This window comes from Atractosteus spatula, chromosome 7 (genome assembly GCF_055471065.1).
Source record: "Atractosteus spatula isolate fAtrSpa1 chromosome 7, fAtrSpa1.hap1, whole genome shotgun sequence".
Lineage (NCBI taxonomy): Eukaryota > Metazoa > Chordata > Actinopteri > Semionotiformes > Lepisosteidae > Atractosteus > Atractosteus spatula.
The window spans coordinates 45,018,315-45,045,875 of NC_142712.1; the positions used below are offsets into that span (position 1 = coordinate 45,018,315).

At 38.8% G+C, this 27,561-nt stretch overlaps 1 protein-coding gene across 1 annotated transcript in view; it reads left to right on the top strand.

Annotated features, from left to right (window-relative positions):
* cemip (cell migration inducing hyaluronidase 1) overlaps positions 1-27,561 on the top strand; it is a 76,431-nt gene that overhangs the window by 36,115 nt on the left and 12,755 nt on the right. The window contains exons 2-17 of the mRNA XM_088920562.1: positions 890-1,011; positions 3,435-3,572; positions 3,691-3,829; positions 4,021-4,257; positions 4,600-4,779; positions 6,409-6,479; positions 6,594-6,689; positions 7,544-7,665; positions 7,985-8,132; positions 10,189-10,380; positions 18,223-18,392; positions 18,746-18,955; positions 20,887-21,092; positions 25,211-25,280; positions 26,375-26,503; positions 27,249-27,334. Coding sequence (XP_088776688.1) covers positions 957-1,011; positions 3,435-3,572; positions 3,691-3,829; positions 4,021-4,257; positions 4,600-4,779; positions 6,409-6,479; positions 6,594-6,689; positions 7,544-7,665; positions 7,985-8,132; positions 10,189-10,380; positions 18,223-18,392; positions 18,746-18,955; positions 20,887-21,092; positions 25,211-25,280; positions 26,375-26,503; positions 27,249-27,334 — 2,249 coding nt within the window. The 5' untranslated portion in view covers positions 890-956. The remainder of the gene's footprint in view (positions 1-889; positions 1,012-3,434; positions 3,573-3,690; positions 3,830-4,020; positions 4,258-4,599; positions 4,780-6,408; positions 6,480-6,593; positions 6,690-7,543; positions 7,666-7,984; positions 8,133-10,188; positions 10,381-18,222; positions 18,393-18,745; positions 18,956-20,886; positions 21,093-25,210; positions 25,281-26,374; positions 26,504-27,248; positions 27,335-27,561) is intronic.

A 27,561-nucleotide genomic window follows, 5' to 3' on the forward strand; every position in this document is an offset into this window, starting at 1 on the left:
CATGTGTAGAGAACATGGTTCCCTTAATTGTTTTGGGTGGATAAATGTGTAACTAAGTATTAGAGCTCAAGAGCAGATTTTAAGTATTCAGCTGTGCTGCAGTTTATACATTTGTAATATTAAGTAGATGGTTTTCTAGAGTCTGTAACCTAAAAGACACCAATATTTGTCTAGTTAAACTAACTTAATTTCTTTTTGTAGCTCAGGTGGGTATCTGCGTCAGCATGCATAGGGTGCAAAGGAACAATAAATAGGTTTATTCCATGCTGAAAAGAGAAGAAAGAAAACACAACGTTTCGGCCGTGGAGCCTTCTTCGGGTGTGAGAGTATCAGTCTTTCTCACACCCGAAGAAGGCTCCACGGCCAAAACGTTGTGTTTTCTTTCTTCTCTGTTCAGCAAGGAATAAACCTATTACTAATTTCTTTTTCAATTCAGTTTTTACTCCATGTCATTGACACATTAACAAGTTTCTTCAGCAGTTACATAACGGTTTATGTAACCATAAATAAAAAATGCGTATTTGTGTTATTAAAATGTCCTTTTTTTCTCCTCGAGATATTCTTTGATCATATAAAAATATAGAGAATATGCTTTTGCTTCAGCTCTTTGAAGATTTCTCCCTAAAAATGTAAATGTTTAAATCATAACTTCACATGAGAAAAACATATTTAGCGTTGCCTTTTAATTGTATGACTGGAATGGTTGAGTGTGTGTAAAATCTGAGTAAAATAATTATGAGCACAAAAAGATCCATGAACAGATGATTATTTTGGTCCATCGATTAGAATCTGTCGAGTTGCACACCTGGATGTTGACTGTTTCCTAATGATCTAACACAATTCCCAGAGACAACACAATCTGCATTTAGCAAAACTGTTTCCCTTTCAGGTGCCTTGAAACACATGCAAGAGCTTGAATTCCATTTCTGTGCAAGATCACACTCGGTGGCGTGAAAATGAGGCTGTGCATCGCAATACTTCTTGCAGTACTTATCCCCAGTTATAACGCTGGTAAGTACATGACAATATGCAGTTTTTGTGATTTTCAGAAAGTTAACCGGCTTTTAATTGTTTTATTGCAAACTTTTATTTGTATTTGTTTTTTAATTTACTTACAATTTTCTTCCTGTATACAGGCCAATATAGAATACATTAGAATATGTTTTTATTTTAATGTAATTCTCTCTGTTACCTTAAAGACTGTGAAGGAGAAGAAATGGTTGTTTTTCTTCTGATTCCTTTAATCTTTAGGATGAGACACAGTAGAACTATGGTTAGCACAAGTGCACTCGAGATAGGAAGTGTGGGTTCAAACGTGGGTTTGAGCTCAGTCTAGGTTAAGAGTCATTTTAATTTAGTTTTCTCCTTTGTAGTAAGCTGTAAGAGGAATATATGAAGCAAATACCTGCAATCTGGAAAAGAACTACCATAGTAGCTGCTCTGCAAAAAAGCGTTCAGGCAGAGGCAACAACAACAGTAGAAGTCACTGTGTTGCCACGTAGGAAATGAAAAGGGGGGAAGAGACAATCTGAATGTGTGAGTTACTGGGCAGACTGCGAGCTCCAGTAATATAGTCTTGCATATTTTTTTCTTATTCTTATTGTTTTCATTGGTAAATAAAATCAGATCTTGGACACCGATGAACTAAGAGATGAAAGTTATATACAGTATTTCTCAATCTATATTTTGTTTGTTTCTTTTCTGCTGAAGACATCTTTTTAGTAATTGCAAACAGAAATAACATAAAACATCAGGCTTATGTTCCACATAATTCCAAACATTGCTATTATCCAACTTTCAAAACCATGAACATGCACACTGGATTGAAACTCAAGCATTCAATGGCTGATATTCTTATGATATGTGTTGGTGCTAGGCAGTGTGCATTTCTCTGATGTTTTAAATACAGTATTCTCATTTGCTTTTACGTTGGGGGAAACCTCAATATTTACTGGTCTTGGAAATACATTTTGGAAAATGAGGAGGGTTTAAGGAGTTTAAAAATGTGAAAGTCTTTTGGTTTTGTTTCTTTTTAGCACAGGCATCTCTTTGGTCGGTATGAGTCAGGCTATTTTGATCCCTACTGAGCAATTACTGACCGTGTGCTTGCCTTTTTCCATCATAGTGTGGGTTGAAATGTTGTCTCAACACATTAAGACAGCATCTTAGGCTGTGATTTACCATGTTTTGCCATGCTGTACACCGAAAAGGCCATTGTTGCTGAAGAGACTCATCCTACCTGCCATTTGTCTCAGAGTCTCCCAGCTGGTTTATGCTATGGTTATGCTGACTTCCTTTTTTGAATATATTTTCAGATATAAATTATGTAAGTGTCTGTGTGCATCAGTGTTTTTCAAGTGCTATTAAGCTGATTCCCGAAGGTTTCAGGATCAGTTTTAATCGTGCAAACTATGCAAACTATCTCATATTACAGCTTGTGTAAGTCTGTAATAGACTTTAAATATGTATGACATGTTAGCATGTAAACTGAAATGTAAACTGGAATTCGACTTGAATGGCTACTGTATCTGCAATATCAGAGCAAATCAATTTGAGTGTTCTGTGTCACTTGGCGACAAAGTATCTGCATGTGTATTCTAAAAGGCTTGGTGGAAATGCTGCTAATGATGTCGGTCTGAGCCTTCCTTTCTTATCCCTCTGAAAAATGTTGTTCAGCAAGAGCTAGCTATTTATTTATTTATTTATTTATTTATTTATTTATTTATTTATTTATAAGAAACAGCATTCAGGGGTTACCCGTCAGTCAGGGTTTATGACTTATGTTGTGAACTTCATCCAGCCTTCATCAGATGCTAAGGAAAAAGTTAACAAGCTCCTCGGTTTGCCTGTAGCTTGCATATTTTTCCAAGTCCATCATTTCCTTTTTTATTGTGGAATCAGAACAGTGCGGCTCTTGGGGATGTGGTGAACTTCAAGTCCCAAGTGCGAAAGATAAAACATCCAGAATGACTTAAAGAGTTAAATTACCTGTATACCTCTTCTGCAAAACCATCTAGTATTCTGACCTGTTTATTATAAGAATATTAAGTCCTGTTGGGCCTGGAAGGCTGTCCGATATACACTTTCTACTGTAAATGTCTGTGTGCGTGGGTGTGTTTTTCAAGTGCTGGCACATGTGCTGAATCCACCCAGTTATTATAGTTATTATGCTGACTGGCTGCAGGGCTGTCATGGAGTACAGTGGCCACTTTAATTCACTGCATGTCATTAGCAGATTGTCCACCCAAAAGAACAATTATAACTCCACTAAGGCTCTGAACATTAGACCTTTGTCAACAATGTCCATTTATTAGGCTTTTTGCAACTTGTAGCTTTATAGCTGTCTATTTGTTCCTTATCTAAATTGCTAATAGTGCTGCATACCATTGATTTTCATAAAATGCTGTGGTTAATTATAGTAAATTGCATTGCAGCTTGTCCACATGAGGATACAGAACTTCAGCTGTGGAATCCTGGTCATAATGAAGCCCACCATGTCTCCATTGGAAATGGCAGGCGGCTTCTTCTCAGCTCCTCTGCCACTGTCCACTCCATACGGATCTCTGATGGAGGTACTGCACGACACGACTGAACGGCAGCTGTATTGTTGTAATGCTGATCAGAATTGGAGCTCCTCCGTTTGATCACTTGTGTTTGCATATTAATTGGCTGAGTTTGTTTGCTTTACAGGAAAGCTTGTGGTGGCTGACACCAAGCAGCCAATCCTTCTGCGAACCAAACATATTCTCATTGCAAATGAAGGGGAGCTTCACATTGGCAGTGCAGACTGCCCCTACAAAGGCAACTTCACCATAGTCCTATACGGAAGGTACATTTTCACTGCATGCTTTGTGCTAACATTGATATCAACATCTGCAAGCTGATGAGTATCAAGATGCCACATCTTGCAAAAGCATATCAAAATGCGGTTAAGAAAAGGAAGTACTGTATGAGTAATGCCAAAGGGACAAAATTGAATAATGTAATTCATCCCTCTACTGTCTTGTCTGTGTTCCATAGGTCTGATGATGTAGATGCTGAACACAGCTACTTCGGTCGCAAGTATATTGGTGTTGGCACAGGAGGCATGCTGGAGATTCACGGGGAAAAGAAAATAGCTTGGACATTTTTAAACAAAACTCTTCACCCGGGAGAGACGAATGAGGACAGCTATCAATTTGAAAAGAGCTGGGGGAACCGCGGCATTATTGTACATGTCATCGACCCCCAGACTGGGGAGGTGTTGCACTCTGACAGGTGGACCCTGCTCCATGTTCTTCTCTCTTGACGTTTGTGCAGGATGTTTTTGCAAGATGGTGTTTCCCTCTGCTATTTCCATGTGGGAAGTTTTGGTGCAGTGCTTGGGAGACCATAAAAAAACATTTCAACCTCAACTTCAGTAAGAAAGTAGAAATACTGTAAGCACATTTACGACAGCTCATCCAAACTGGCAAAGTTCTGTAGCCGCACATTTATATTATTGGATTTAGAGTCAAATATATAACACATGTTTTAGTTTTAGAACATTGTCATCAGCTGTTTGTTTTGTTTTCTTTTCTACCATTACACACTTCTTCTTTTCAACTCCTGCTATTTCAGGTTTGATACTTACAAGAGCAAGGATGAAAGCCGACGCCTGGCCCAGTATGTGGACTTGGTAGAAGATGGCATGATTTTGGCTATGGTGGTGAATGATGAGGGTTCCAATAACCTCGAAGACTTGGCCAAGAAGAGTTTGGCAAAGCTAGGCAGCAGGCAATTCCACCAACTCGGATTTCGGTGTGTGATAGTTCTGTTGTTGTTGCTCAACATAAGCTGTACACGCATGTTGCACAATACATCCATTTTCTAAACCTCCTTATTCAGTATGGGGAGCCAAAGCCTATCCTAATGGGCTCAAGGCAGGATACACACTGGATGGAAGGCCAGTCCATCGCAGGGCATACACAGACACAAGCACACACCAAGGCTAATTTTACAGAAATCAATGAACTCACCAGTATGTCTTTGGACTGGGGGAGGAAACCAGAGCACCTGGAAGAAACTCACACAAACTCAAGCAGAGCATACAAAACTCATGCAGATAACACCACAGGACTTGAACCCAGGATTGCAGCACTGTGAAGCAGCAATGCTAACCACTGTGCTACTGTGCTACCCGCATTTACAATGCATCTAGTACACAATATTTTCCAGATTGGCTTTCTCATTCCATGAGATAGCATGTCATCAATTCAGGCTTGATTTATGTGATGTTGAGATCCTTGCACAGTCTTCTGCACTTTCCCATGGATAGATTTCTAAGATGTGCAGGTACCAGGAACATGTCTGGTGTTGTTTTCTTGCCATAGGGGTGGTTTTCTCTCAGTAAGTACTGTAAATAGAGGATCATAATGACAGCACATCAGGAAAAATAAAAAAGGCAGTGTATTCTAGCACACAATGTCCTGAAACGGCATTGCTTTTCAGGAATACAAGAATTGTAAATAGATGGTGTTGTGATACAAGGTGATGGTTCAACTGTTATTTAAATATAAGGTGATGTTTGCACGAAAGACAGTAAAATCACAAAAGATTAGCATGCACATGCAGTTATGTCCCAACCTTTCTAAACTAGTCTTATATCTTATATCTATAGCAACAGTAAGTTCTCCACTTAAAAAGTCCACTCAGTAGTCGGAGATTTAAGATGCTGTGTACAGTGCTCAATCCCAGCAGTGGTGCATAACCGGCACACAGAAGGCCTGGCAGCAGTATCACAGCTGCTGTGTAATGAAAGAGGATGTAGGAAGTCCAAAGCAGGATAGGCCCTGGGAAATGCTCACTCCAGCTTCCTACAAACTCTCCTGTCTAAACGTTTCCACATGAAACCTTGACATAGACAGCGGCTTCAGAAAAAAACTGCTTTCCAGTTTACCTTCTGTTCTTACTGACTTGCCAAGATTTAAAAGCACAGGGGAGAGAACCCGATAGTGTAGTAGTTTGCCTTAACAGAAAAAGTACAAAAACAACAAACAGATTTTTGGATTTTCAGTATATGATTAGCAAATCCCAAATTCCTGATATGAACACAGGTAGTAAAAATGATTTTGTTAGTACAACAAGTTGTCTCTTCTTTTGAAAATTGTCAGATTTGTTTATTGCCTTTATATTTATATAATACCTGATTTGTATCCATAGTTACTTTTCTATACTACTTTGCAGTGTATAAAGCTTACAGTGGCCATGTTTAAATATCACTGAGGAAATTCCTGTCGATTCTGTTTCATCCGTCATCCTGTCGGCTGACTCCATTAAGCCTTTTTTATTTGTTTCGCTTTGCTTGTTTTCCAATCATTCCTTTTCATCTCATTGTCCGACCAGAATAGTGGAACAGTAACAGAAACATTTACCTCTTTGGTTCTTCAGGTACCCCTGGAGCTTTATTACAATCAAGGGAGACGTCTCCTCATCTGTCGAGGATCATGCCCTCTATCAAGGTGAATGGTTCTGCACTTTTCCCCGTTCATAATGTGAACAAACCCCACTTCTGGAGTCTTCTTACGCTACTGTATTATTGGAATGTGACATTTTATCTCCTGAAACCTTTGCAGGAACCAAAGCCTCATCGGAAGCCAAAACATCAAAGGTCTTCCAGTCTGCATATGGAGAACACTTTACTGTCACGGCAACAAGCCAGTGGATTCAAGGTGAGACATGAATTTCAGGGGGTTATTTTCCTGATCACCAGTTATTCTCAGAACTTCGTGAAGGTTCCACTCAGAGCATAGCAGGGAGAGCTCTAGGTGACTGACCCCATCGCGGAATTTAAAGAATCTGATGCAGTATTCGCCTTGCAATTTGTGAAAGGAACAATTCATTACCGTTTTTTATTTTATTACTATTAACTTGTTTGGCTGAGGCTTTTTATAAATACTAAATTATATTTGTTTCTATACATTTATGTTGCTCAATGGAACAACAGCACTGCCCCATCAAAGATTTGAACCCAGTACGTTCCAGTATGATTCTCGAGCTCTTACCTCTTTTCATTCTACAGGCAACTTTAAAGACAACTTTTAAAAACTTTAAAAAGCTTGGTCCCCCTTTCCTGTTGCTAGATAATTATTAATAACAATCCAAATAATCATAGATGTTTCTTAAATCTTCAATTTTATCAGACAGCCAAGTGACCAGCTACTGTGGGGCCTGACTGTTGTAATGCAAAGCTTCTCTCACCTCTGCTCTCTTTTTTATCTGAATTTAAAAAGTGTGTGTAGGGCCGTAGTGTGTGATAAAGAAAGATGTTACCCTGCAGGTGAAAATGAACTGGATGTACATTGACTGTGCTGTTCAGTAAATCGTAAACCAATAAAATATCTTTGGAAATTGAAAACAAAAAAGGCCAAGCATGGAATCAACAGTTCCAATATCTCCTGCATGCTGGGTTGGTACTGTGCCATGTGATAGGGTCTGCTCTGTGTTGTGTGCTGAGTTGAGCCCTGTCCTCCAGCAGCCTAGCTGTATCTTCCCCTTTGTTGAAGTGTCTGGGACTCTCTCTCAGGATCTGAATGGACAGAGTGGTTTGACCGCGATGATGAAAGGGGCTCTGGAGACTGGGAAAAGCTGGCTGACCTCCGAAATGCTTTCCCTGACAAAATCTGCGCCAACCCCCTGGATATTGAGGTACTCTAGATGATAGTTTTCATTTAAGAAGCAGCTCATGTTTTAAACAAAGCAACCCCAGAGTATTTTGTAATAGTGGAAGTAATTTCTTCAGGCTGCCCTATTATGATTATAAGGTTAGAGTATTAATCAGAAAATTTAAACCTTTTTAATATTTTTCCCTTAATACTGTAAAGTAATAATCAACATCAGCAGGAATTCCCATTGCATATTAAGATAACTTTTTTTGTGAAATCCTGGTGTGATATGTGAGTTGTGTCAGGGACTAGAAAACAGCTTGACTGACAGCACTTCGCTGATTTCATTTTATCCACTTCAGGCAGCCACTCACGATGGAATCCCTTCCAATCTGACAAATGAGGTTTTCCACAAGATTGACAAGGATTACGGATTTGTGTGTCTTAATAAAGATCAGCCCGATGGGATCTGCAACAACTACAAAGTGCGCTTTCTCTGCGGAAAGCTTGGTATGTATGGAATTCTGTCTCCCAAGTTGTAGGCTTTATCACAGGATAAATCAAAAGTGTTGCCAATATAGTGACTTAATGTACTAAAGGTAATCTGACACTAAATTTCAAAAGTGAAAAATCAAAGACCTGGTGTGTTGTTTTTTCTGGGATTAAAGTGGTGTCACATGATATGGTAGAGTATGTAACGTGACTTGGACTTCTTGGCTAAGAAAAAGATCCATGGGTGTGATATAGGTAGTCATGAGTTCAAACCCAGCATGTGAATTAATTGGGTGACTTTCTTCATGCTGGTCCTGCAGCCAGATGCAACAACTGCTTCAGGGAAACCCATGGTCTATCACATTCTCCCCTTGAGCTAGAACTAGAAAGCCTGAAGTAACCCACCAGCAGGAATCACAAATGAGCAAAGTGTCTAAAAATATGCACAGCTGTAAAATGGGAAAACTCTGAGAAATAAACACATTTAAATGACTGCATAGTTTACTGGCCTGCATTCTTTTGTGATGCCAGAGCTGGCAGTCCCAAGTCTTGGGAAGAGTGCCTTGAGGGTCTCAATATCCAGATGTAATAAGGATCTTTCAGATGAACACCTAAAATAGAAATAACCCTTTAAATAGCACAGGCCAGCAGTTGTTTTGTAGTGGGTAGTTAAAAATGTTCAAAACACTTTTTCAAGCAGTTAGTATGGCAAAGTGCACACCAATAAATACTGTTTAGTAAAATACTGATTAATAATACTGTTTAATCAGTTTTTCAGGGATATTGCCTTTAATTCAGTTACTGGGTTTCTAATTTGTGACTACAGTTTTGAAATTGTAATGTGGCATACTGTAGGTCTGAAACTAAATGGAATTTTACCCGATCCAACAGCCCAGAGCACTTACTGTTCTTGTTCACGAATCACAGAACCATTAAATGGCTTTTACATTCTGTACTGCTGTCTTTCACTACTAATATGTTGAGAGATTTGCTGCTTTGATATCAGTGTGGAAAAAGCTTTTTTCCTGACATACATTTACATGTGGTGTATTACACTTGAGCTACTGTACCTGCAACATTTATGATATGATATTATATGGGTTTGCTGTTCCTCTGGCTAGTAACTCTATTTAATACATTTTGCTTTTAAGTTAATTGAAGCTCACAAAATGAATTAAACAACGATAGTTGTTCTTAACACCAAGATTGACATAATAATGCATCCAGTAGCTTGAAGTGTGCAAATATATGATTTTATGACAAAGGCATAGATATTCAGAAAGGAGTAGAAAAAACAAATTTCCCTTCTAGACACATATTACTGAGGCCAATGGGATGTTTGCCCTAAGTTAATTGAGCACAGGTGTGAAGGCCTGTGCTCAGGTAGTATAAAGAAAGGACACAGCTGAACTAAGGGGCTTTTTCATAGATCCCAAATTAGACAGAGGCTGGTTTGGCACAGTTGGATGGTCACATAAGGAAGGATTTTTGAAGAAAATCTTGATGGATTTAAATTATTGAAAGAAAAAAAAGATTTGTGTGATATGTAAACATTGGTAATTGGATTAGCCTTCCAGGTTAAGATAAGGAAAAGCATTGGTAGAGCTCCAGCAGAAGGAGCAAAAGTTTCTGTTTTGTTTTGAGGGCTGAAGTCTGGTGGTGTTTAAGATATCCAGAAAACCCTGCTAATCAGACAAGAAAATACAGGATTAACTTTCATATTAAAAGCACCAGTGTACAGTCACATCCATCTTGCCAGAGGACAAGCAAAAACAGCCTTAGAGAGGTGGCCAGCACCCAAAGGTGTCACAAATACACAGAAGGTTTAAATGATGAAGCGTCTCAAGTCATTTCAGACAAAATGTCTTCTTCAGCTGTTTAGAAAAATAAAATCGCTTAAGTCTTGTGTACAAGTCTTGTGTAAAGTGCTAAACCCTAGTACTTTAGCTTTCTGTCTATACCTGCATTCATCTTTGAAGTAAAAGGATAAAAAAAGTCTCAGACTTTCATTTTTGTACAGTTTGATTAATACTGCTTGGAAACATATTTTCTTTTGTGTTGACTCTGATGGCAGTGAAGCCCCAGGCATCTATAACAATCGATACCCACTCCAACACCACGATCCTGGAGCTGGCTGATGACACCAGAACCTGGAAGGCAGGAGACACCATTGTGGTGGCCAGCACGGACTACTCCATGTACCAGGCAGAGGAGTTCACCCTCCTGCCCTGCCCCGGCTGTGTGGCCAACCAGGTCCGAGTGCAAGGTACGTCACCAGAGAGTTATTCACAGGGCTTGACCCTGTGAACAGTAATGGTCATAATAAAATCGAAGGAGATTTGTTGGTAATTTTTTTTTCATTATCATGTTCCTATAACCTGTTTTCCTTATTGTCGTGCATTAATTTCAGTATTTCATACACTCAACTTACTGTATCCGGTGCCTGTATGATTCTTAGCAATGCCATTGAAGGAGCATTCAGACAACATTTTAAAAAGCTGGATAATGAAGTTTTATAGGACAAGCATTGATGTAAGCCTACTTTTACTTTATTTTCAGTATTAAGACAGATAATGAGATACAATATAGAAAATATAATTTATTTTGACACTGTGCCTCAGTTTTTGAATGTTGTCCTTTGTGGAAACCGGGTTCAAATAGGCTGATAAAAAGCAGTTTCCTTGTGTTTTTCTTAGCTGTTGGTTGACATGCCTAATTGGGTGTCAGTTCTCTTGCACATTTCTTACCTCATGTTTCTTGGTCCCATGTGCTCTCTTATACCACACCATGTAGGAGGGAAGGAGCAATCCAATTAGGTTTGCAGAGTTTGAGAAAGAAGCTAAAATTAGTGCAACTAGAAATTCAGTTAGATGAGAATCTTTATAACAGCCAGCACATAGATTTGCACGTCAGCTTTCAAAGCCTGCGTCAGATCATGATGCTTCCTGGAGTTGATTGCTCTGGAGCAGCCTGTGGAAACCACTAACCCCTGGATGGCCTGCAGGCTCCTGGGCTTCCAGAAGGCCTGGGAATATTGCTGGAGTGGCTGGAGGGGACGCAGGGCTGTTGTGAGATGTCTTGTCTTTCCAGTGCTGTCCAAGAGGAAGGGAGGAAATAATCAGGGAGGTCTGCACACAAAAAAACTATTGTAAAAATTGAAGGAGGAAAAAAGTCTTACTGACTTTTTAAAGAGTTTGGTGATCACTAGGAACCAATTTAAGAATCCTGACTTTTTTCAGGATATTGAGTTCAACAGCTTGGGAAAGAGAATCATAACATGAACGTTATGAGGGTTGGCAGGAGCTCTGGGTGTGAAAATATTTGTGGTTCCACAGTACATTGTGGGACAAAGCACAATATTACCCTGTAGCTGAAATTGTGAAAATTGTGTCAAAATGTCACTGGGGTTTAAGTCTGAAATTGCAAAAACTTTTTATGTTTTTCCTACTTGGGGACTTTTCAGAGAAAAAAAAGCTATCTGATAAGGACTGTTTTTACATAGAACTACTGATGCAGTAAATGTTAATGCAGTGTAAGCTCATATTTAAGGCATCTCAGTGATCTTTTAAAGGAGCTTGGAAGTCTTGCTTTAATCCTATGGTGGTCTTATTTTGGAAATACCCTTTAATTAATTCCATTCCTGAAAGCATGTCTGAAAGTATAACCATAATGATAAGCCCTGTTTTTAGGAAGCAGCATAACCCTCACTTTACCTGCCACATATTAAAATTAGAACTTGGAGTACAAAGTACAATCTACTTTTATTTAGGCATTCTTGCTTTAGTTGTCTGAAAACTTTCCCTTTTAGCCTACTTGTTACTGTTTGAAGATACATTACTAAAGATTTATTTATTATTATCTTTAAAATTTACTTTAAAGGGGAACTGCAGTCCCAATTTCTTAGATCTGTTGATAAATCTCAGTAACAAAATAAATTCATTTACATTATAAAATAATTTTACAAATTTCTAAATAAACACAAGACTGTGAACTTTGTACTGTAAGTCGCTGTGTCGTCACAAACCTCTGGTCTCACCACAGAAGAGAGCGAGAGTTCCCATAAATTGTGACATGATGTGGCCCTTCCTGCTCACTAGTCACTGTAATAGCCAATGTAATGTGATGTACAAGTGAATAATTACAGGTAGTGCAGCCATCATTTAACTGTAGAAAAGTTCCAAAATGATGTACTGTACTTGCAGAGTTAAAAAGTAAGTAGTATTTATAGACAAAACCAGGTCAAAGTCGAGAGCAATATTTCAATTGGATTAAGAGGGATGTATTCACCAGCCTCCTTACAGTGTATTAGGGCTGCTTCACGTCACCGGGCGTTTTGTTGCCTCGCAGAATATGGTGCTGCGCATACCTAGAAATTTAATCTATTTTGTGTTGCAAATTGGAGGTTTTACAAGTTGCTGTGCTCATTTGACTTTAATTATGGTTTGAAATGCACTCATTAATACTGATTCTTTCCAACTCTGAAATATAAAAATAGCATTGCAGTTCTCCCTTAAACAGTTGGTTTTGTGTATTGAGCTTTTTAAAGTTATTGGTCCATTTAAAGTCATGTTTATAAGCAAGTCAGATGGAAAATAAACCTCCGGTTATCCATTTTCCACTGCCAATCGATACCAAATCACCCATTATCTTCATTACATAATTCTTCCCAGTTTCCTTTTAAATAGAGTCAGCTAATGGGAGATTGCAAAACAAACAGAAATGAATGAATTGATTATTGCCATTGCACTGCTTGGTGTACTAAAAAAATCATATTCCATCCCTCCATTTTCCAACTGATTTACCCAGTATAGTGTCACAGGGGAGCTGGAGCCTTTCTTAGCAAGTAACAGGCAAAAGGCAGGATAGCCTTTACATTGGTCTCCCTATCTGCTCCCTAAAAAATGTCATATGGTCCAAAACTCAGTTGCTCTGCTTCTTTTCATTTAAGGCTCTGTGAGCACATCACCCTATTAATGACACGTTTTCATGGCTCCCCTTTGGACATTCAGTTCAGAAGTTTTGTTAAATGTTATAGCCCTATACACCAAACCCCCACAATACTTGGCATTTCCCATTTCTCCCTTTGTAGCAGGCAGAGCCTTCTATCTGCTGAGACACATCTTTAAGTACTGTTGTACTTTCTTACAGGTACAAGTGCGGGGCATGTGCTATCAGTCACCTTGCTCCAGAACTCTGGAACCCTGCCCCCCTGTGATTAATGAAGACTCTTTTACAGTTTTTATATCTAGACTTAAGACACATCTGTTTAGTCAGGCTTTCAAGTTGTGTCTGTTCTTTATCTCCGTCTTTATTTCTTCATTTCTGTTTAAGGTTTTGTTGATTTTATTGCACATTGTTTGTGTGATATTGGTTTTACCCTGTAAATTGCCCCCAAGCACTTTTGGTGTACATGGGCTCTAAAATAAATCCTTGTAATTCTTGATACCTGTACACCCTTGGCCAGGACACCAGTCGATCACAGGATACACACTCAAAGTAGGGCCAGTTTTATCCCAAACCAATTAACTTGCCATTATTTCATTGGTCTGTGGGAGGAAACCAGAGCACCTGGAGAAAACACACACAAACACAGGGAGAACATATAAAATATAAATTCCACACAGATAGCACCCCAGGTTTGGAATTGAACCCAGGGTCCCAGCATTACAAGGTATACTACAAGAGATTTGATTATTTTGAAGCATTTGTGCTGGCCACTGAAAACAGCTCTCCAATTATTGGAAAATCTTCATCAGGGATGGAAGTTCTGCAGTTAAACAGTTCTGCAGCAATTCAGCCATTCGGTCACAATCTCTATTGATCAGAAGAAGTTTTTATTTTCTTTTATACCACTGCAACAAGAGGGGCTTCATTCATTTTCTGCTTTTATTTTAAACAGATTTTATGATTAAAAGAACTTAGCTGGAGGTCTTTAGTATAGTGTAACTGTAGGTATTTTAAGTCAATCAAACTATTATAGCAAATTAATTTGGTAAAGTGATTTTTTTCTCACAGGTTACAGATTAAACACTGTCCTAAGTACTGCCATATATGTGATGCATGGCAGGGTACTACTTAGGACAGTGTTTAATTTTCTACTCTCATTTCTCTGTAAAACATGGGGAAATCAAATGTTTCCCTAACTTAAATGGAAAATCTATTAGTGTTACTATGTTTTCTAATGTGAGTTAAGACAAATAATGTCACCTTTGTCCAAGTTTTGCTGTACTGAAACTCCAGAAGAATACTTTATCTTTATTTTTTCACCATTTTATTCAAAGTTGCAAGTAATTTTTTCTGACATCTTTCCACTTGGATGAGATTTTGTCTGTTTTGAGAGCAGACAGCTCTGTCTTCTTTTTATTCCTCTTGAACATAACATATTACATTAATCTGTCCCTCCTACTCTGTTTTTTTATGTTACAATGCGGTACTGCGTATATTTGCCCTGCAGTGATACACAATTAGGAACACTTGTCAGTCTTGGCTGTTAAGAGTGCTTCAATAGAAAAATGAAATTGCCTGTGGTTATTTTTGTATTTTTTGAGAGCTGCTTCTGGCTGTAGCAAAGTTGAGGCTAATTACTAAGCCATGAAATATCTATTGACATCAGTGGACTTGCTTGGATGCAGAACAGCACAACCTGCTTGGCATTAACCCCTCTGTCATTTGAAATCTGATATTTAATGACTTAGGAAAGAACCCAGATGAGCATTTAATAATTTTAAATGCATAATTTGAGTAACGCATTCAGGAAGCTGAGGACCAAGTGCCTCTGTTTCTCTGCTGAAGAAATCCAGTCCTAATCATAGCCGCTAAATCTACAGTACTACAGGTAACCAGAACCAAGAGATTTTATGACAATTGCAAAATAAGTATACAAAAAAGGAAAAAAGGTTATATCATGTGTAGAGAAAAGAGTCTCATTTGAGATAAAGTGGGCAACTATATTTTCTCTCATTGACACCCATACTATATGATACATATTCTGACCGTTCCTCCATGAGTTACATTACAGTTTTGAAATTAACAACCAGAAAGGGTTCAGTTAATTTGAAAAATGTAATCTTTTTGTGCTCTGAATTATTGCGTTAATGGCTTGTTGTATTGACACGGACTGTTCTTTCAGCTTCTGATGTTTTAATAGCTTCTGTTTGCTCGGGACTGTTTACTGTACTGTAAGTCAGAAGTACAGTACAGACGGCCTCCCTAACTTATAATGGATAGAAGCAAGCTTGATGAAGAAAAGAGGCCTGACAAAGTGTGTCCAAACAACTTTAGAACACTTCACAAAGTGTGTTTTAAACAATCGTGTGTGGGAGCCATATATGTTTTTATTTTCTCTCTGGAAAGAGTGGTCTAGTTACAAAAACAAAATTCTTCTGTTGATTTTTTATTCCTCCCTCCAGTAGATCATTTCACGCCAGGCCTCAACTCAAAGCTAGTATGCATTAAAGAAAGATTGCATATGCAGTTGGAAATTGTAGACATGCGTCTGGATATCTGCAGAAGGCTTCCATTGGTCACAGATGTCCGCTTTTTGAGAGGTGTTCAAGGACATTAGGAGTACTGATGGGAGACAGTCCACTGGAGATTGCAAAAAAATAAGTTTCTCTTCATCGGAGCTGACATCCTCAGGGGTTCTACTCTCAGACACATCCTTGTGATTAATTTGGAGTGATCTACAGCTGTAAGGCAATGGAGAAAGAGTATGTTGTGTTTCACACATTACGCAGGTAACAGACTTTCTCTGGAAACAGCCCAAGAATCCCTAAATATAGCCTTCATCTCAAGCAATGTCACAGGAGCTAGTGGCATCTGCAAAGTGTTTATTTCAGAAAGATTGGTGATGCCATTTACAGGGCTGAAAGGGGGTTCTTTCTCAGAAGTGAGCAATAGCACTTTTAATTTGAACTCTTGTAATACTAGGAATCTACAGATAAATGCCAGTAAAGAAGTAGGACAATTAAAAATAACTAGAATTTCTGATATTCTTGAATGTCTTTCCTTGAAAAAAAAATGTGCACCAGTGCTAAAAAAAATTAAACTTATGCAAGGCTAAGTAAGTACTGTAACTCATAATTGTACTTGTCTTGGCTTTTTTTGTGTGATAGTTTATGTACTTTTACTAATGTATTAGTTGCCTAATGCACAATATCTTTCTATCATATAATGACCCGATGGAACAAGACTTAAAACAAAACTGGAATGAACAATGTTAATTTTGAGTCATCAATCCTGAAAGAGCTGCCACTTCATATCAACACATTTTAATTGCTTTCAGCTTATTTTGCCTCAGTCCTACCCCATGTAATCAATATTACTTATGAATAATTATTGAATCTGAAGGAGTCCATCTGTCTAGTGCCTAGTCAACACATATGCTCAACCAGTGCTAATGCAAATGGTGCAGTTCTGCCTTAGGCTTGGAGACAGCCATATTCGTCTGCTAAATAAAAATGATTACCAGGGAGCACTTCATAAAAAAGAAGGCAAGCTGGATGTAATGCTGACTTTTAAATGAGGTTATAGGGGAAAAAAAGATTAAGCATCTTGCACCAGTCTTTAGCAAAGTTTCTAAGATTTCACCCTGGGACAGGGTGTAAGAACTGACTGTTGAGCTATGAGTTTTATCTTCTGCATATTTCACTGTCTGCTTTTGTTGGCTGCAGTTCATATGCTGTAGTCAGGCTTTCCTTGGAGAGGTTTGGCAAACAGACTACCATCTTCCGTCATGAACCCCTTTTCTCTGTTTTATACAAGCTACCCAGGCTGTGGGTTGGCCCAGAAAGGAGTAGCCTCTTTGCAAGACGCAATGGAAAAAGTGAATGCTGTGCTTTCCCTTGACTGGCTAAACCAAACCTGACCTCCGGCGTTCCATCCATTTCATTATCTAGGCCACTCAGCCTGGCACTGCACTCTCTCTCCACAGCTGTTCCTCCGACTGAGTGCAAGCCAGAGCAGGGCAACAGCTGCAGCCTCTCTGTCTGTAAGACTTGTCTTTGCAGGACCGTCCACAATCAATAAAACATTTTTAACCCATTGCACAATCTGCATACCCCGTGTTTTCTGCCAGTGTACAGAGTATACAGATTTCTGTAGACAGCACCGCTGAAGACTTTCAGCCCTGTTCTGACGGTCTAAAGGAACTTAATCTTTTTAGTCTTGAACAGAGAAGGCTACGTGGTCCGAATTTTCAAAATGTCCTTGTCAAAGCTAACCCAGTGGTTTTCTTTATAGTAATTAATAATAATTGCTAGCAGTTATATAGCTTTTTTTTCCGGACACTCCACTCAAACTGCTTTACAGGTAATGGGGACTCCCCTCCACCCCCACCAATGTGCAGCCCCACCTGGATGATGTGATGGCAGCCACAGTGCGCCGGAACGCTCACCACACATCAGCTATTAGTGGAGAGGAGGACAGAGTAATGAAGCCAATTCATAGAGGGGTATTATTAGGATGCCATGATTGGTAAAGGCCAATGGGAAATTTGGCCAGGATGCTGGGGTTACAACCCTACTCTTTTAGAGAAACGCCCTGGGATTTTTAATGACTACAGAGAGACAGGACCTCAGTTTTATATTTCATCCGAAGGATGGCACCTTTTTACAGTATAGTGTCCCTTTCGCTATACTGGGGCATTAGAACCCACATAGACGACAGGGTGAGTGCCCCCTGCTGGCCCCACTAACAACACTTCCAGCAGCAACCTTAGTTTTTCCAAGGAAGTCTCTCATCTAGGTACTGACCAGGCTCACACCTGCTTAGCTTCAGTGGGTTGCCAGTTGTGAGTTGCAGGGCGATATGGCTGCTGGCTTTGGGATCAACTGTGGAAACAATGTGAAAGAGCATTTGAAACTCAGAGGATAGGAGGCTCTTCTATACACAAAGGGTTGTGGGACTACGGAACAACCAACCATGTTGTTGAAGCTCATATTGAGGCCACTTTCAAAAAGTGGCTGGATGTGATCCTTTAATCAATCAACTGCTAACTACCAAATGATCGCCTCACATTTCTTACTATTCCTGCATTGTTCACTGTGTTATCTACAGTACGTGTATGCCTTATGCTATAGTCTTTATATACATGCTTCATGTTTGGCAGGCAAACCCGTGTATCTGCATATCGGGGAGGAGGTGGATGGGGTTGACATGCGAGCTGAGGTGGGGCTCCTGACCAGAAATATCCTGATAATGGGGGAGATGGAGACCAAGTGCTATGGCAATGATGCCTGCAAGTTCTTTGACTTCGACACCTTTGGAGGGCATTTAAAGGTAGAGTGTGACTTTGTGCAGGGCAAATATGGCAGTATTTGGAGGTAACCCTCACACTAAAAACATTAAACATAATTTAAATCTGAATTTAAATCTGAATTCAAAGTATTCCAAAGAGAGGCTTGACACTTTAATTGGCACAATATATATTCTACTTCAATTATTTGTGTTAACCTTAGCTGCCATCAATAAGATTGAGTGCTGGGTGAATGGCAAGCATTGATTACTGATGCTGTAAATTTTAGTCTGATCATCCATCCATCTTCAAACTGTAGGGTTGACTCTGTGGAAAAACAAGGTGTTGCTGGATGATCTCCCCTCCATCCTCACTCTCTTTCCCCACTGACCTCCAGGTGGAGCGTGGCTTCAAGGCGGCCCACATCACAGGGGTGGAGTTGAAACACATGGGGCAGCAGTCCATGGGCCACTACCCCATCCACTTCCACATGAACGGAGACGTGGACGAGAAAGGAGGATATCACCCCCCCACCTCTGTGGAGGGCGTCTCTGTCCATCACACGTTCTCCCGCTGCGTCACCGTGCACGGCTCTAACGGCCTACTGGTGAGTGTCGTCCGTGATTAATGACTGCTTCCACAGCTTGAGCAGCAGATGACAGCTGTCTGCATGTCTGCGTCAAAGCCCCGTTCAAATTTAGAAACCCAGAAAAATATATCAGACCACTTGCTAGAATCATTGATTGTGGCTTTTTATTTGAATATTTTGAGCTAAAGAAGAAAAAAATTCATCTGATCATTTTATTACACCTTTAAACTATTTAGTGCCTATTATGTATTCCCATAGTTCTGAAGAGAAAAAAGGATTAATATACTGCACCTAGACAGTTACTGAGGTTTAATAGAAAGAGAAGCTATTTTTTTCCTTTCCATTTTCCTCCTGTAACCAGGACACACTGAAAACAACATCCTGAAAAAAATCTTCTTTGGGATTTACACCTAAAATACATTCCAGACACTCTTAAGGTGAATAAATATTAACAAAATAATGAGACATATGCACATGTCAAGCACAGGGCGCTCAAATGGTAGGATGGCTATCTGCTTATTTTGTTACAAAATGGATCTCCCTCATCTTGAATTTCTCATGACGTTGCCCGACAACTTCAGTGTATTGTATTTGTTAGAAGAAATTTCCTTCACAGGAGATTTGTGCAGCCCTGAAGAGTTAATAATGAAAATCTCTGTCTTTGCTGGTCTCTGGTGTAGCATCTTTGTCTGTAAATGAGAGCTCTTGGTATGCTGGCTGTGTTATTATGGTTATCAGTGATTATACAACCACAGCCATCTGTTAGTTTGGAGTATTAAATTAAGTCAGCTCAGTAGTTCATGATGCTGTGAGAGTGTCCTGAAGGGACAGAAGCTAACATTACTGACTATTTTATGGCATTCTTAAGTTCTTCGGAAAGGTTAAGCAGAGAATTGAAATGTCTATGTTTCAAATCTCACATCAGCCATCACCTTAAATTATCCATTAGGCTTGCTCTCAGTTCTTCTTTTCCAATCTATAATTCTTTAATGACAGAGGTTTTACTTTAAAGTCTTATTTTGAGTTCTAATGAGACTCACCCCTAATGTGAGTAACAAAGTGTAATTTCTTGTTCACTAATGGATTATCATTGCTAGACCTTTCACTCTCAGCTTCCTGTAAGAGGTCACAGTGACTGACAACACCAAGTTTTTTTATATTATTAGCTCACACTGTTATCCAGGGTAACTTTCAATACATATATTAAAAAAAAGAAATGTAAAACTCTTTCTTTGCTAAGTGTGCATGGCTGCCTATAGGAACTGGTTTACTTATCTTTACTGATAACGTAACTAGTGATGACAGCAACAAGTCTGGAGTTAACAGAAAGTTATGGTCTGCTTATGTAGAAGAATGTTTCCATACTTATTGGGCGATAGTTCATCATGCAGCATAATAATGATACAAAAGAGTTCTATGGGAAAAAAGTGAAAAAGCTTAGGTTGGCCAAGTTGTTTACAGATTTAAATCCAACTGGACATTTTACATGCTGAAGAAAAAATTTAAGTCAGAACACCCCAAGAATAGGCAAGATCTCAAAGCAGCTGCAGCAGAGGCTTGGCAAAGCATCTCAAATGATCGCACAACTGAGTTTAGTGAGCTCAGTTAGTCACAGACTTGTAGTTATTGCTTCAAAGTGAAGCTACACCCTGGAATTGGGTGAATGTCCAAAGTGAATGCACAGAGTCACTTACAATAACTGGATTAAATGTTTTTGTTTGAAGATGTTCGGATGTATGCAGTTATTATATTGTACTTATCATTCATATATTGATCTCAATATTACAAATCAAACTGTTTGAGTTTTGACATTGTTGTCCAAATATGTCAGAAGGACACTGTATGTATGGATATTTCTTTGCAACAAAAGCACTAACTAATCACGTGCAAACCTTAAGCACAAAATTTTAAAGAAAAGATAGAAATGAAAGGGGGCATCCTTTCTGCAGGTTAAGGACGTGGTTGGCTACAATGCCCTTGGGCACTGCTTTTTCACGGAGGATGGCCCTGAGGAGAGAAACACTTTTGACCACTGCCTGGGACTCCTTGTGAAGGCTGGGACCCTCCTGCCTTCTGACAGAGACAGTAAGATGTGCCGTGACATCACTGACGGAGCTTACCCTGGCTATGTCGCCAATCCGAGACAGGACTGCAGGTAAGTGGAAGGCACTGATTTCTCCTGCTGAAATGGCCAGGTTTGCATTTTTTGTGAGCATCAGTGTAAGACAATTTAAAAGTGGGAGTAGGAGGCACTTCATTACACAAAGGGTTGTGGGAGTATGGAACAGTCTACTCAGCCCTGCTTTTAAAACCAATACCTAGGCTTAATGTATTTCATTAAATATCTGGATGAAATCATTAGATCTATTTGCTGCTAGCAACCAAAAGGCCCCTTGTCTTGCTTATAACTTGTCTTCTGGCTTTATTTGATAGAACTTGGCACCCTAGGTAAACTCCAAGCTAAATCTGTGATGTCAAAAATAGCTTTTGTCACTTTCATTGATCCTCCAAACTGTACAACACTGAATCATCCCAAATTTGCAAAGCTCTAGTTTACAGATAAAATAATCAGATTGCATTAAGTTCAGATATTGTTTGAAAGTTAACTTAATGTGCAACAGGCCAATCATACTATGAAAGGATTAAAAATAGTTATAATAAAATTTTCAGGAATCTGACATTTTTGTTCTTAGTTAAGGGCATAGTCTGCCTTCTTTTTATTAAAAAATTACATTTGTTTCTAATCTCACATCAACCATTATGATTCTAAGTCTTTCATAACTATTTTAAAATTAATTTTACAAAGAAGGGTATTTGTATTGTGCTATGTTCAAGATTAATGTTTCACTTTAAGGCTTTTCAATGTAAACAGTGAAGTTCAAGTAGTCTTCTAAGTTAATACATGATAAAACAAGATTCTAAGGTGTGACGTCTCAGTTTTCTTTAAATGCATTTTAGTGCATGTGAAAATGGTGCTGCTCTACAGTGTGTTCTCTGCATGATTCCAGCAGCACAGCATGTGGAAACAGTGTTAGTGTAAAGTGTGCCTTGTCAGTGAGACAAATTTTAGGATATTGGCACATTTTCCAAGGTATTGAATTGCCTTTCCCATATAAGGTACCACCAAAACCATATAGACAAACCTCAGTTAGGACAGGTATGACTTTCTTTAGCCTTTGATTTTTTTTATTTAGCTACCCAATTGTGAGCATATCTATGACCAAAAAATAAACAGATGATTTTAGACTTTGGTTAATAATTTGAAATGAGGGGCGTTTAGCATTAAGTATTAAGGAAAAGGTGTATGAAATAGTATTTGTGACACTGGACAGCCAGGATTGTGTCAGTGACACTGATCATTGTCTGTAGAAAATGCTGTTAATCTGGATTACTCTTCAGACACGTATTGCCTACATGCACCAATGCAATTTAAATCGCAGGCACCATATTGATTTTCCAGTTTACTCTCATGTTGTGACACCTGAGAAAAATGTGTTTAATGTTCACATCTTCACATTCCAGTAGAGTAATGAAAAAAGCGGCAGATAATGAAGAAATATATAATAACATTTCAATATGAAATATCAACATTGCTCCCTCTTTGTTTCACTACCAGTAGCCTATATATTGGGTGTCTGCTTGGAAGAAACATGTCTACTGTCAAAACTCTCAAGTTAGATAATTACTGTGGTGGTCTGTCAGCAAAAGATACCACTCGACTTTCTCGCTTGTGTTTGCCAAGCTTGGCAGCACGGTTTGAGGAACTGAAAAAGGCTAATTTACATGCATATGAACAGCATTTACTGGCTTTGCAAACATTTACCTTTGATGGAAGAGTGTTTGAAAAGTGATAATGACAATCATCCTTGAGCTTCCCTCTGCTACAGTTTTGAATTTCAATCCAATATTGTAAATGGGCTCAGATCCCATGGAAACTGAGTCTGAATTTAACCTGTTTAGTTCACCTGGGCTTCTCATATCAGTTTATTTTATTGGACCAAAATAACTCAGAAGGCAGAAGACTTTTAAGAGTCTGTAGTTCATAAATGGTGCCACTTAAACTGTTCTAGCATTAATGCTGGTCAGAATAATGTCTGTTCATCTGTGTATATCTTTATCATCAGACAGTAAACTACTGATACCAGTGGTGTGTGAAGATAAGACTGAGTTTCTGAAAAACAGTTTCTGAAAGCTGGGAAGTTGCATTACTTATTGAAAAGAAAACCATCCACAATGATAAATTGTCTGTCTATTCACCTAGTCCATTCTGGGAAAAAGCTATGGTATCATCTGCAACAACATGGCTGGGTAGCTTGTTCCATACACCCACGCCCCTTTGTGTAAACTAGTGCCTCCTCAATTTTAAATATGCTTCCCTTAAGTTTCCAGCTTTGCCCTCTGCTTTATGTTGATGCTGTGGGTAGACTTTTTTCAAATTTAAAGTATAAAGTCAAGATATAAGATTTAAATAAACTCTGGTCTTTTTATAAATGTTATAATCTTTGTAATGACACATCACTTACGTCTTGCAGACAATGTGGAGAAGCCATTAAGAGGGTAAACAGTGTTAGCATATACAGTATACTTATTAACATTTAACTTTATTTTAAATTAAGAGACGTTAGGGTAAAGTTGTATAATGCATTTGGACGGTATTGTGTACAGATTTGGTGACAATGTAAAAGAAAGGATATTTTTGCTCTGGGATCAGTATAGAGAAGCCAGCAGCCAGAAGCCTTAAGGGAACCAGAGTTTAATGGAACTGACAGACTAAAGGAACTGAACCTTTCTAGTCCAGAATAGAGGGGATTTAGAGTGGACCTGGCATAAGTATTCAAAATCCTCAAAGGCACTGACAATATCAAAACAGATTGATGAACACTGAAACACAAACCGGTGGACACATCACGAAAGTGTATTAAAATCAAACCAACAGCAGGAGGTGCTTCTGTATCCAAAAGGTTGTTGGAGTATAGAACATGCTGCCCAGCCATGTTGCTCAAACCGATACCCTGGATTCTTTTAAGAAACAGCTGGATGAGATACTTATATCAATTAACTACTAACTACCAAATGGGCTTGAAGGGGCAAATGGCCTAATCTCGTTCGTAACCTTTCTGATGTTCTTTTAAATGTTGGAGATCATTTTCATTGTGCTATTTCACTTAGTAAGCATAGCAAGTTGAATGTAAAATATTTTTAATTCAGTTTCTTTCAATACAAAATAATTCCACTTTTTTCTGGTTTAGCTGTAGAGACAGAGAGATCCCACACTTTTAGCAAAACTAATAGTCTAGCTCGATTTAATCATGCCTGTGGTAATGAAGCAGCAATAATTTGTTAATGTCATTTGACTATTTTACCGCAGCTAATTAGACAAACCACAACTCATTAAAAAAGGATTTAATGTGTACTTTTTCATATATTCAGCTGATTAGCAGATGGGATATAAAGTAATAGCCCTTTTAAATTTGTATTTTCTCTGTGACTGCATATTGCAGCTCTACAATTCAGATGCTAAATACCACTGTAACCCCATCGACATTCAAAGATTTCCATTTAGAATCTGGTTTGTAATGTCATTTCTCACCTTGAGGCCATACTGGAGGCACATTATTGTTAAAACACAACCAACATTCATAAATACCTTTTCTCACAATATACTGTAGATGTTCTCTAGAAGGCATCTATCCTGTCTTTGGGGCATCACTGAATGCAGCAGCAGACCTGGCTAATATGACACTTCAGACAGCCTCAAGAGAACAGGCAATTGTTGGCGAATTGAATAAAGATCTGTTCAGGAGTTTTAGTTGTGGAATATAATATGTAGTTGGAATATTTTGTAAGAATAAGAGACAGGCACACAAAGCAAAAAATGCCACTATAGCCCCTTTATCTGAGCCATTACCACGATCCTGATGAGGTTTTAGAGGACACACTGGGACAAGGAGTAGGATGGCTCAGACAACAAAATGTATTATTGTAGCCTAACAGGTATCTTTTATAACAAATGACGGAAAGTTCGAAAACAACATTCAGACTCGCTGTACATAGCTGTCCATCTCTACAACTAAAACAAATAACCAAGGAGTTTCTGTGCCCATTCCTCCTGGACAGGACTAATATATTCCTGTTAAAAGTCTCCTAATGCATAATCTAAACAGTGGCATATTAGGAGATTTCAAAGTCCTTTCCAAATGAGAAAAATATTGAACAGAAACTAAGAAAACAGAAAGCACTGAATCAAAACAAATACCATGTTTGTCTTTGCAGTGCTACTTCCACTTTCTGGATGGCTAACCCTAATAACAACCTCATCAACTGTGCAGCTGCAGGCTCTGAGGTGAGTAGAATCTGTCTTTGTCTGTTTACATTCAGGAGACGCTGAGTCTTCTGAGGCTCGTTACAGAACCACTGAATATGATTCATTTGTCTCAGGCATGCGACTGAAGACTTGTGATGTTAATCCACGCTATATTGCTTTTGTTTTTTAAAGCAGCTAATTATGCATTTGAATAAATCCATTATATTTCCATAAATTCAGCATGTAATAATCAAGCTTAACAAATATATCTATAAAATGTTTTTCTGTTGTTGTCACTGTTCTTTATCCACCACAGTTTATTTTTATTTTCAAAACTGTATTTCCAAAAAACATAAGAGCAGAGCATCAGTTTTGAATTTAACCCTTCCTGTGGTTTGTCAGTTTTGAAATATTAGAGTATACATTTGTAGTTCCCTTAAAATAGTTAGATCCTCTACATCAAGAGAAATAAACTCTTGACTGGTCAGTTTATCTTAGACTTAGACTTAAGTGGTAAAGGCCCTGTTACCAGAAGGTTCCATGTTATTTTGAAAAAGTAACTGAGTTCGTCCTTTGTATATTTAATGTACAAATGAGGTCCTTCTGTAAGTATTTGTTGAAATATAATTTAACCTCTAGTGTAAGTCTCTTTGCATAAAAGCTTGGAATGAAAAAACAATTAAATCAATATATATTCTAATCTAACATGTTGCGTTGGCCAGGTGATAAGGCCTACTGCTTCACATCTGGGTTTTCTCTAAGAGCTCCAGTTTCCTCCTGTGTTCAATAGACATGCTGGCTGGGCTGACCGGGGTCTCTTAATAGATTCTGTGTGTGTCATCGATGGACTCATCCGCATCCAGCATGTAATTCCACCTTGGGCCCTGTGTTTCTGAGAGAGGGTCCAAGTGGACATTCAGATAATATTTCTTGATCCAGTGCTATAAAAATACAACATTTTTACAGTCCTTCCACTTCTTATTTTTAAATGTGGACTGATTATCTTATATATACAGTATATAATATATATATTCATTATAAATATATGACTATGTCTGTCTGTTTGCCTTCCAGTTATGGAGTTCCTGATTTTCTCCAGTGTCTTTTAATGGTCCTTTGCTTTGTTTTTGCAGGAGACTGGGTTCTGGTTTATTTTCCACCACGTGCCCACTGGCCCTTCAGAAGGAATGTATGCGCCAGGACGCACAGAGCACACTCCTCTGGGACAGTTCCGAAACAACAGGGCACATTCCAACTACAGGGTGAGTCAGCACAGCAGGGCAGAATGGCCTAGATGGAGAAACATACATTAAAACATTGCAATTCTCTTGAGGAGGAGGATGTCCCCAAAACACAATAGGCTTTCTGTTCTCCTTTGGACCTGCCGGTTTTTACTGTTTTTCTAGAATGTAATTGGCAACAAGACCTATATTTGTGCTTGGTTGTATCCTGAAATATTGCTCCAGATCTTTGCAATACGATTCTCAATCTGTACTGCTTTACAATCTATAGAATCTCTTGCTTTCTTTTCTGCTGTTCCTTGTAATAAAACAAGAATAAAATCTGTAAAGTGAAGGATAAAATGCATTGAAAAGGCATTATAATGCAGAGGCATCGGTTTTTAGCACAGACAATTACATTGCTGCTCAGGGCAGTAACAGCTTATAGCAGAGAAGCATGGGGTGAGCATAATGAGGTCTAAACAGAGTGGAGATTTGTAGCTTTCACTATATTTTCAGATAGGACTTTATTGGAGTACATAAATAAAGATCTGAACTCCACATTTCTTCCTAAATCTGAAGCTCAAGATATTAGTCATTTTGCCGGAGAGAAGAACTGTGTATCTGGACAATAAAAAGTAATGTCAGTCCCCTTTTTTTCCGCCACCTATCAGATGGTCAGTGTCAGCTTGCCCCATATGAAGCTTAGATTTTTTCCCTTTTATGTGAGCTGGGCCTTAGCCCTTCATTGTCATCAGGGTTGAGCCTTGATCACCTGCTGTTTCAGGCTGGCATGATCCTGGACAATGGTGTGAAAACCACAGAGGCCAACGCCAAGGACAAGAGACCCTTCCTGTCCCTCATCGGAGCAAGGTGAGGAAATGACACTCTTTTTTCTTGCCCTGCTTTGTTCTCACCCCTCACTGCAGCAACAAGTTCATCACGAGCTAGACTCCTTCAAGTCTTTTTCAACCAGTGTCGCTTGAAATATGAGGACTTCTGTTGGAATAGTTCTACTCAGGGAACATGTCTCACTGTTTCAATAGCTGTGCTGATACTCCCTTTGAGAAATGCAGAGCAGTGACGTTATGTGCTTTGCC